Genomic DNA, 10,318 nt, shown 5'->3' on the forward strand with positions numbered 1-10,318 from the left:
GTGCAGTGGTGCAATCTCAGCTCAGTGCAACCTCCACCTCCCAGGTTCAAGTGATTCTCTCACCTCAGCCTCCTGAGTGCTGGGACTACAGGTGTGCGCCACCGTGCCTGGCTAATTTTTTGTGTATTTTTAGTAGAGATGGGGTTTCACCATGTTGGCCACGCTGGTTTGGAACTCCTCACCTCATGTGATCCACCCACCTTGGCCTCCCAAAGTGCTGGGATTACAGGCATGAGCCACCGCGCCTGGCCTGATTTGTCTTGTTTGTTTACTACCATCATCACAAGCTTGCTTGCAGTTTTCAGACTGTGTATTGCTGTATACTAGGGATACTAGCATGTTCTGGTAACTCCAAGTAAGGTTAAAGGCCCTCCTGAAGCCCGTAACTAGACTTGGGAATGTCAGTAGAAACACACGCTCTTCAATCATTCGCATATGAGCCTTTCTTCTCTGGTCGTTATCTTAGGTATTCACTCCACAGGAGAGAACTCCGAGAACAGCATCTGAATGCTTTGAAAGTGGCGCCGCGTCAGGGTCAGGCAGTGTAGTATTAGGAGACCAGTGTGGGTGCATGTAAGAACAGATCCAAAATAGCAGTGTCTTGCACAAGGTGGATGCTTATTTCTTTCTCATGTAACAGTTTAGAGATGACAGCCTTGACTGGGACAGTGACTTTTCTGTCCCTAGGGTATCACTGTCGTCCGTGTGGTCCAGGATGGCTCTCTGCCACATTCACATTCCAAGGCAAACGATTAACAAGGAAGAAAGGCACCCCCTTCCCTATAAGGACATGTCCTGGAATTGGCACACATCACCTCCCCTCATGATCCATTGGCCAGAACTTAGTTATTTGACTGCCTCTAACTGCAGAGGGCTCTAGCAGATGTCATTATTCCGGGTGTCCCATTAAAAGTCAGGGCATCAGGCTGGGCACAGTGGCTCATGCCTGTAATCCAAGCACTTTGGGAGGCCGAGGCAGGCAGATGGCTTGAGCCCAGAAGTTCAAGACCAACCCAGGCAACATGGTAAAACCCCATCTCTACTGAAAAGACAAAAAAAATTATCTGGGCATGGTGGTGCATGCCTGTAGTCCCAGCTACTCTGGAGGCTGAGATGGGAGGATCACTTGAGCCTGGGAAGTTGAGGCTGCAGTGAACTGAGACTGTGCCACTGCACGCCAGCCTGGGCAATGGGAGTGAGACCCTGTCTCAAAAAAAAGCCGGGGGGGGATCTATCCTGCTAGAAGAAGGGGAGAGTAGACTGGTGACTGGTGCATAGCCGCCACAGCCAAGAAATGAACATGAGAAGGTGTCCTGGCTCTTTCATTCTGAGCATGAGAGAATTCCAGGGTAATTTGCACCCCCTGAGCCCTCTCCCCTCCCCTGGCTGCCATCATCACTAGCAAGCATCTACCAAGCACCTGTTGAATGGAGGGCTGCCAGGACCAGATCACCAGGGCAATGATCTCCCTAAACCGCCTCCCCAACCTGACCCAGGCTAAGAATATGATCAGCATCCCCACCCCCTCCCACCCTGCCTAATGACTCCACCAGCTGCAGCAAATTTGCAGGAAGGGAAAAAGATGTCTTGATCATTTTGGAAGGAGCTAATCCCCCTGGTTTGGTTCAAGATAAATTGCACCCCAATCTGTTTGGCAGTAAGTTCCATCATGAATTCACTCTTTAGTTGAATTCAAAGGGACTGTCGTAGCCTTCCTCTCTCATCTCTTGCCCTCCTCCCCACCCTTCTTCAAGCCTCCTTCCAGTTCCAGTCCAGTATGAGAAGCTGATGAATGGTACCCACTTGAGAGACGGGCTGCAGGGCAGTGCCTCTTGGGCAGCGGGTCTTTGTGAAAGTGAGAGAGGCACAGAGTCCCATAGACGCTCCAAGATCTGAGTGTTGAGAGAGGTGCTTTCCCTAAAAGCAAGAACCACCCCTTCATCCCCCATGACCCCCCATGATCTCAGGTCATGGCTCTGGAAGCTCACAGTGCACCAGAGTGGGAGACGCATGTAGGGAGAGTTCCCCTGTCCTGGAGGTCCAGGGGCTCATGGGCAGCTCTGGGCTTTCTCTAGGTTTAGGGGAAGCTGGCCTGAGTCTCAGCTCCCCGATGCCAGACTCCTGTGGTCTGGTGCTGGTGTCCTGGCCTGCAGTTGGAGGCCACCCCAGGTGTCTCCTGGGCAGAGTTGGGGTCTGGGGTGGGGTGGCCAGTGCTGTGGCTGAAGCAGGTGTTTATGATGAAGCCATAGTCCAGGGAGAAGCTGGCGCTCGTCCTTGGTCCTGCATGCTCCTCTACTCTTTGTCATCCTTCCTGCCCCCTCCTGTCTTTATTCAGTGCCTTCTTCCCACGTCCTCCTCTTCCCTAGCTCCAGCTTTTTCTTCACTCCTCCCAGCTTCCCGAGTCAGCGAGGCCACTCAGAACAGGCCCATGCAGCCCCTGACTGCCTTGTGCCCTCTGGGTCCCAGGGATGGAGGATCTCAGACCAACCTGAGAACTCCCTGCAGACCTTTGGATTCTCTGTGTTGGCCTGGGCGTTCTCCATTCTAGCCCCCTTGGTCTTCACTCTCCTTCCTCCCTTGCCCTCTCCCCACCTTCCTTTTCCTGGGCATTCATGTGCTCTGAGCGACTGATGCTTATTTCCTTTGGGTCACCAAAATGGCCCCCACTGAGGATCAAGGCTAGCCACGGTGAATTTCTTTGGGGGGCCTAATCTATTTTTCTACTGCCCTGTGGCTCACCTCTCTGAAGTCAGGGGGAGGGTCTCTGTAGGAAGCACACTCACCTGGGGAGGCCCTAAGAGGCCTTAGGGGTGGGCCCAGGCTCTCTGTACCCTGCTCATCAGCACAGGGCCAGCCTGCGGGCAAGGCCCTCCCTGCAAAGAGGGTATGGAAATAGCCCATGGAAAGTGGGCCCATCCCCCTGCCTGGGGTGGGAGAGCCTCGGCTTTGCTAGGAAGACTGGAATCAGCTCTGGGTGCAGGGTTAGACCAGGATGCCTCAAAAATAATAATAATAATAATAAAAGGGCCTCTTGCAAAGCTCCAGGGAACAGATGTTTTCCATTTGTAGCCTGCCAAGAGAAAGCACAGAGGGGAGAGGGGTGGAGAGAGATGTAGGGAAGAGGAAGAAAACCGGAGACAGACAAGCAAGAGAAGAGGTCAGGGGGTAGGCAGGAGGATGATGAGAGCAGAGAGAAAATCAGAGAGGGAAAGAGAGAGTGAAGGAACGGAGGGGCCCCTTGACGCTAAGGGTGCAGCAAGGTCCTGTGTGCTGGGCTGATGACCTCGACAATGAAAATTCAAGGAAAATGTGGTGCCCTGGCCAGAGGATGCTGGAATGGGTGTGGGCACCACTGGGACCTGGCAGCCAGGGCCGGGCTGGGAAGGATCAGGGCCGTGGGTGGATGCAGTGCCCCAGGGCTCCTGCAGCCGTCTGACCATGGCTGGCAAAGTGTCGAGCAGGAGCCGAAGGCATCTGCTCAGGGATACTGAGACTAGCAAGGGGTGGTGCACTGTCACCCCAGACCTGTGGGCCTGTCTGCAGGTCAGAGGCCTACCCTGGAGGCTGGCCCTGCTGGGCACTGTCTGCCAGGCCTCCAGAAGCCCACGGGAGGCTTCCCTGGGCTCTGGTCTGTGTCTTCTGGTTTCCTGTCTAACTGGGGATGGAGCCCGTCAGTGGAACAGCCCTACAGTTCTTCAGGACGTGTTCTCTGGTGTGTGGCCAGCCCAGCAAGGCCCAGGCCTCTGGAATACCCAGGGCCCCGAGGCAAGACGGATTGGGATTGGGTGGGGTGCCCTTTAATTAAAATCTCTTGATGTGAATGCACTATGAGGGGTCCCCAAGGGAGGGACCAGGGGCAGCCTCTGGAGACAGGGCAGCAAGTTGTAAACAGCTTAATGAGCTGTGCCAGGGCCAAGTGGTCCAGGGGAGTGGGGAGCTTGACCCCTGGGCCCTCAGCTAAACTGAGCTTCTGGCGATGGAGGAAGCAGCCACCCTGCAGAAGTGACACCCACACACTTCCTTCTGCTTCTCCTCTCTCGTGACCCTGGGGGATTCTGCCACATTGGAGCCCAGCCCACCTTCCTTGTCCTCTTAGTCCAAAGGCCTCTGCAGCCTTCAGGCTCCAGCTCCGATGCCACCTCCCTCAGGAAGACTTCCCTGACCACACCAGCAGCACCGACCTGGCACCTCTTGAGTACCCATAACACTCAGATGTGGCACTTGTCATTCCACTGCCCTGGTCTCTCAAGTGGTTTAGAGGTTCAGCTGCTCCCACCCCTGCCCCCACTCTTTCTCCTCCTCATGGGGAGACGAGGCACGTAGTCAGTATTCAATAGTTGTATGTTAAGCACTCTGTTCAGACGCCCCAGCAGCAGCTCAACAGCAAAGCAGAGAGGGAGAGCTGAGGCTGAGATAACCAAATCTCTGACCCCTCCCCCCACCAGCCATCTGCCCCTGGGTTCAAAGCCCCCATTTCCTGTGCTCTCTGCCTTGGGAATCTCTATTTCAGGCTGTCCCCAGGGGCTAGGGCCCGCATTTCTCTCCCATATCCGGAAAGCCTGGCTTCTCTGTGTTTAATTCTCTGATCCTCCCAAGTTATCACCTCCACTAGAGAAAAAGAGTCTTCTCACTCAGAAAGCGTTGTATTTTAGGATATGGCAGGCTACTCGGGTTGCACAATGAACCTTAGGCAGTGCTCGTGCTATGTACCCCAGTGCCTGTGTTGCAGTCAAGGCCTTAGTTAGGCCTCTCCTGCTGCCTATTGGGACAGGAAGAGAGAATGTCTGGGCCTGGTTTCTCCACCTCTTTCTGGGAGATTCCCTTGGGCATATCTGTTCTCTCTCCACCCCAGACATAATCTGAACTAGGGTAACCTCAGCTGTCAGCTTTTGCTAGGCAGAGTTCTTGGCAAAACCACAAGTCAGACTCTGCTGGCCCTTCTGCGTTCCCTGTCTGTATCTTGATCCTTCTGTGCCTTCAGCATAGGCTAGGCCCCAGGAGTGGGCTGCCAAGCCTGGGGGCTGCTTTGGACAAAGGCTGAGTGCCCAGTGAGGCTGAAGAGCCGCGTCTCCTAAAGTGCCTTAGTGTGGGGTGTGCCCGTGGGTCTGAAATGTGTGTGTGTGTGGGCTGGCCTGGATTGGAGAAAGTGCCCCATTCCCTACTCCTCTGGTTCCAGGACAGATCCTCTCCTGCCTGCTGACCCAAAGGGGTGTGTGTCTGCTTTGGAGGGAGGCCACGGAACTGCTGGGGAGTCCAGCCCTGGCTTTGCCCTTTCTCAGTGAGGGAATGGGGCGGGGTCCTCACTTCCTAAGCCTGCTTTTTTTTTTTTTTTTTTTTTTTTGAGATGGAGTCTGGCTTTGTCACCCAGGCTGGAGCACAGTGGCACTATCTCAGTTCACCACAACCTCCACCTCCCAGATTCAATCAACCCTCTGCCTCAGCCTCCTGAGTACTGGGACCACAGGCACCCGCCACCACGCCCAGCTAATTTTTTTTGTATTTTTAGTAGATACAAGGTTTCACCATCCTGGCCGGGCTGGTCTTGAACTCCTGACCTCGTGATCTACCCACCTTGGCCTCCCAAAGTGGTGGGACTACAGGCGTGAGCCATGGCGCCCGGCCACCTGCACTTTTTAAGTGAGGATTATGCCTCCTTCCAAGACTTGCTGTCAGGATTAATGAGAAAATGTTTCCCAAACCCAGGCTTGGCCCATCAGCTCTCCATCAGCGCAGGGGAGGTTTCTGTAGCTGTTACCAACAATGCTTGGTTTGTGCCCTTGTTTGCCCCTGAGCCTCTTCTCCCTCATCCTCCCACCCTATCTTTGGCAGGGTCATTTGGTTCTCCCTGGCTCTGAGCACATACCCACCTTCAGTCAGCCCCTGCCTGGGAGACCAAGGGACCCAAAGAGAGCTCCCTGGTCTGCTTCCATCCCCTTTTCCCTGGACATGCAATGAACAAAGGAAGTGAAGGGACACTGAAAAAGAGGCTGCAGTCACCTGAGCAAGCTTTTAGCTCAGGGGACGCCATGTCCCCTCGCCAGGTTCTGAAGTCAAACAGCCCAATGCAAACCCTGGCTTCACCACTTACTCCCACTGTGGCCTTAGTCCAATGCCTTGACCCCTCTGTGCCCAGTTTTTGCCCCTCTAAAGTAGTACTTGTGCAGGGTGCGGTTTCTCATGCCTATTATCTCAGCACTTTGAGAGGCTGAAATGGGAGGATCTCTTGAGCCCAGGAGTTCAAGACCAGCCTGGGCAACATGGCAAAAGCCCATCTCTACAAAAAATACAAAAATTATCTGGGCATGTTGGCACATGTCTGTAGTCCCAGCTACTCAGGAGACTGAGGTGGGAAGATTGCTTGAGCCCAAGAGGTCAAGGCTGCAGTGAGGCCGAGCATAGTGGCTCACGCTTGTAATCCTAGCACTTTGGGAGGCTAAGGTGGGCAGATCACTTGAGGCCAGGAGTTCGAGACCAGCCTGAGCCTCTCTACCAAAAATACAAAAATTAGCCAGGCATGGTGGTGCATGCCTGTAATCCCAGCTACTCGGGAGGCTAAGACAGGAAAATCACTTGAACCCAGGGGGGCAGAGGTTACAGTGAGCTGAGATCGTGCCACTGCACTGCAGCCTGGACAACAGAGGGAGACTCTGTCTCTAAATAAATAAATTAATTTTTTTTTAGAAAAGGCTGCAGTGAGCCTTGGTCACCTCAGTGCACTCCAGCCTGGTTGACAAAGGAGACCCTGTCTCAAAAAAAAAAAAGCTTGTTCTACAGGATTTTTGTGAGCATTAACTGGGACGATCTTGGTGCCATTGACTGGCACTTAGCAAGGTGCCTGACACAGAGGAAGCTCTCAGAAACTGTTACCTAGTGTTCCCACTACATCCCATAGTCAGTGTTCCCCATGCTGTGACTCGGTGGGATAGTGTTCGTCACCTAAGACCGGTTCCCCAGCTCTGAGGATGCAGGGAGGGGGTCAGGATGCCTCTGACTCCCCACAACTCACACCTCCCACTGCCCTTCTGGTTTTGCAGCTGAGCTGTTCATGGAGCAGAAGCACCTCAAGGAAGCAGGTTTCTGCATCCAGGAGGCAGCAGGCCTCTTCCCCACTTCTCACTCAGTACTATATATGCGGGGCCGGCTGGCCGAGGTGAAGGGCAGCCTGGAGGAGGCCAAGCAGCTGTACAAGGAGGCGCTCACAGTGAACCCAGATGGCGTGCGCATCATGCACAGCCTGGTGAGTCAGACCCCGCCCCCCTCCATCCACACTCCCGCCACCTCCTCCCACAGCCTCAGGGCCCTTATCCCCTTTGTTCCTCCTTGTCCCCATACTCCACTGCCTGCCTGTGCCTTGCTACTGCTGTTCCCTGGTGTCTGGAGGAGGGGACTTCCCTCCTGCTGTGTTGGAAGAGACAGTTCTTGGGATACTGGTAACCTTCTCTGGTAGACACAGGCCATTTCCCTTCAATCAGGGTCTGTGTTGATGACATAATCTAGAAGGTTTGGTTGATACTCTTTGTGACTTCCTTTTGCTGTAAGTTTCTACAAAGGGATCTAGCCCCAAAAGGCTGTCATTGTTACTCACCAGACCCTTGCCCTGAAGGCTAATCCAGAATCTAGGGGCGGTTACCAAAATGCTTTTCTTTCTGGGAGTCCCCAGACCCTCCCTGCCTTCTCCATTTCCAAGGAGTTCCACATATCTTTGGTGGGATTCAGGGGGTTTTCTGGGGTGGGTTGTCATGTCAGACCTGACTCAAGCACACATTGAGAATGGTCCCTGGGGTGCTAAGAGGATCCAGTAGTCCCTGGTCCTCGTTCATAGGCTCAGGACTTGGGTGTCCAGGGCACAGTGGCCTCCCTGTGGGAAGCAAAGAGGCTGGGGAGCAGGATGCTGATACTCTTGTCCTCTACCTGGTGATCATGGGTAAGTCAGCCACCTTCTCTGACCCTTAGTTTTAATCATCTGTTTGGTGGGTATCCTCTGGTCCAGGCAACATTTATTGAGCACCAGCTCTGACAGGTGATATTCCAGACCCTATAGATTATCATTTTTTCCCTGCTTTCCTTTGCTGCTTCCAGAGAACAGGTGTCCAGATAAATGTAGTGATCTGGAAGCTTGCAAGCCTGCATCTGTACAAGTGATTTTTGAAGGATAATCTAGGAGCCCACAGTTAGCAACAATCTTTCCCTCTTAGGGTCTGGGTTCCACCTTAGATATCTCCATGTGAGAGCGCGTTGAGGGGAACAGCCATTAGGGTATCCCTGACGTCTGGCAGAGAGAGAGCACAGAGGCCTCAGGAGCATGGCTCCAGATGGCTGAAGGGTTGGCATTGCCAAAAGGGGGCTGATTTGTCTGTGAGTAGAAGCTACAGGCAGGGAGTTAGATTTCAGCCATGTCAGGGAAAACATTATAACTCTTAGCATAGTCTAGGCACATACTCAGTAATCATCTGGTGAGAGTGTTGCCAAGAGAATGCAGCATCACATGGGGAGGAGCCAGACCAGGCCATCTTCATAAGGTCCTTTCCAACCTGACAGTCCTTGAAAAGGAAATAGAACAGGAATTCCCAGCTCAGCTATTATTCCCGCTGCCTGATTTCTGTAGATTTCTAACTTAGGTCTGTGTGAATGTTCAGCCTCGGATGAAGAAAGCTCGTGCAGTCACCATACACCCTTGTCCATGTTCCCTCCCACATGGCTGCATTGCCTTCCAGTCAACTCAACAAATGTTTGCCTTCTGCAAGAGGCTTCCTCCTTCCTCCCTCAATTTAGACATCAGCTTCTCTGATAAATGCCTCGCCAGAGGTCACATCCAGAAACTTGATTAGGGCAGTGGGAGGGAGGGTGTGGGCTATATCATTAGGCCTGCAGCCAGGCAGAGATGTCTGCCTTCCACTGTGTTCACGGATATAAGCCTGCAGGCTCAGCCCTGAAAACCCAACAAAATCCAATAACAAGTACAATATTGAAGTAACAGTGTACCATTTTTCATTTATGCTTATTATTGTTTGTAGCTATTTTCCTGAAATTGAAGCAGTTTCCAAGGGTAGGTTTCCATGGTAACTGAATAGCCGTCCAGAGTGGCTCCCTGCAGATGTTTCTGAAGTGGTCCCTTTTTCCTTCCTGGGGTGCCTTGCTGATTTGATGAAATTGGAGCAAGTTGGAGCCAGGCCTGCCCTCTTTTAAAGTTACAAGCAACCAGAGGGGCATTCGGCTTCTGCGTGGGCAGCCCATCCCGTCTACAGGCTCTGTTCCTGCCAGCATCCCACACATACGCATAAAGAATAGCAAATGTTCAGCCTGGGGAAGATTTGCTAAGCACTCATTTTCTAAAGACATTTGAACGCTTTAGTGAGTCGATCTCAAGTGTTCCCAGATCTAAGTGTCTTCCCTGTGCTGGCCTGAGACTCAGGACATCTGGGGTCTAATCCTGGCTCTGGCCCTGATCCACTTGGGGGACTTAGGAAAAGACACGCTTAACTTGCATGCTCCTGGTGTCCCCTTTTGTAGATAACGATCCTCGTTGTTCCTGGGCCATAGTGTTGTTCTAATCATAATGAGGTGATGCATGTGAAAGTGTAAACGTCTGCAGTGCAATCCCAGAGACAGCAAAGCATAGCGCAGAAGATCGCACTCCCCTTCAGTCCCTCACCAGTGTCAGATATTGCTAAGCAATCACAGCACCTTTTTCCCACCGAGCAAAGATGTGATCTTGGAATCTTTTTCAGTGTGATACAACATGATAGGAACGACTAGCTGTCATTCTAAGTCAGTTTCACATTTTTGTAAGGGATTCATTGTAAAAATAGTAGAGGAAAGAGACACATCAGTCATCTGAGCCTTTGTGAACTCTGGAGGTTGGTACAGCCTTGGAGAATTACCAAGAGAGGAATGTGGAAGGGAGGTGGTATCCCTGCTGTGGAGTCAGGCCAGGCTTCCAGGGAGGACGCTCTGGCCTTACCATGCCACTGTGACTTTATGAGGACGTTGGCCTCTGATCAGTACAAGGAGGAGAGCCTCCCCTCCCCTAAGGGCACAGCCACCCACAGGCCTGGGCTAGAGGAGCTTAGGGCCCCCAGTGAGCCCTCTGAGGTCGTGGTGGGTCCTGCTCCCTGAGGTCTGGAAAGTGGTCGGTGAAGATATTCTTACTGTGCTGTGTGGGTGCTGGGTTTGGCCCTCTAGTCCTTAGAATGGGGTTGGCAAGTGCCAAGAGGCTAAAGAAAGCCCAGTGGGAGTTGAAGACTTTGCTCTTAGGGGCCAGGGGCCCCATGTCTCTAAGAATATAGGCTTTGGCCAAGAGTGGATTCTCTATTCTCCC

General features: G+C 52.8%; 1 protein-coding gene across 5 annotated transcripts in view; it reads left to right on the plus strand.

Annotated features, from left to right (window-relative positions):
- LOC105464975 (tetratricopeptide repeat domain 7A) overlaps window positions 1–10,318 on the plus strand; it is a 157,075-nt gene that overhangs the window by 134,937 nt on the left and 11,820 nt on the right. For 3 of the 5 annotated variants that reach the window (XM_071076660.1, XM_011713148.3, XM_011713146.2), the window contains one exon: window positions 7,035–7,237. In XM_071076660.1, coding sequence (XP_070932761.1) covers window positions 7,035–7,237 — 203 coding nt within the window. Of the gene's footprint in view, window positions 1–7,034; window positions 7,238–7,822; window positions 7,925–10,318 lie in introns of those variants that run through there. The other 2 variants (XM_011713147.3, XM_011713149.3) reach the window with 2 other exon arrangements.

The sequence above is a fragment of the Macaca nemestrina genome, chromosome 13 (genome assembly GCF_043159975.1).
Source record: "Macaca nemestrina isolate mMacNem1 chromosome 13, mMacNem.hap1, whole genome shotgun sequence".
Taxonomy (NCBI): Eukaryota; Metazoa; Chordata; class Mammalia; order Primates; family Cercopithecidae; genus Macaca; species Macaca nemestrina.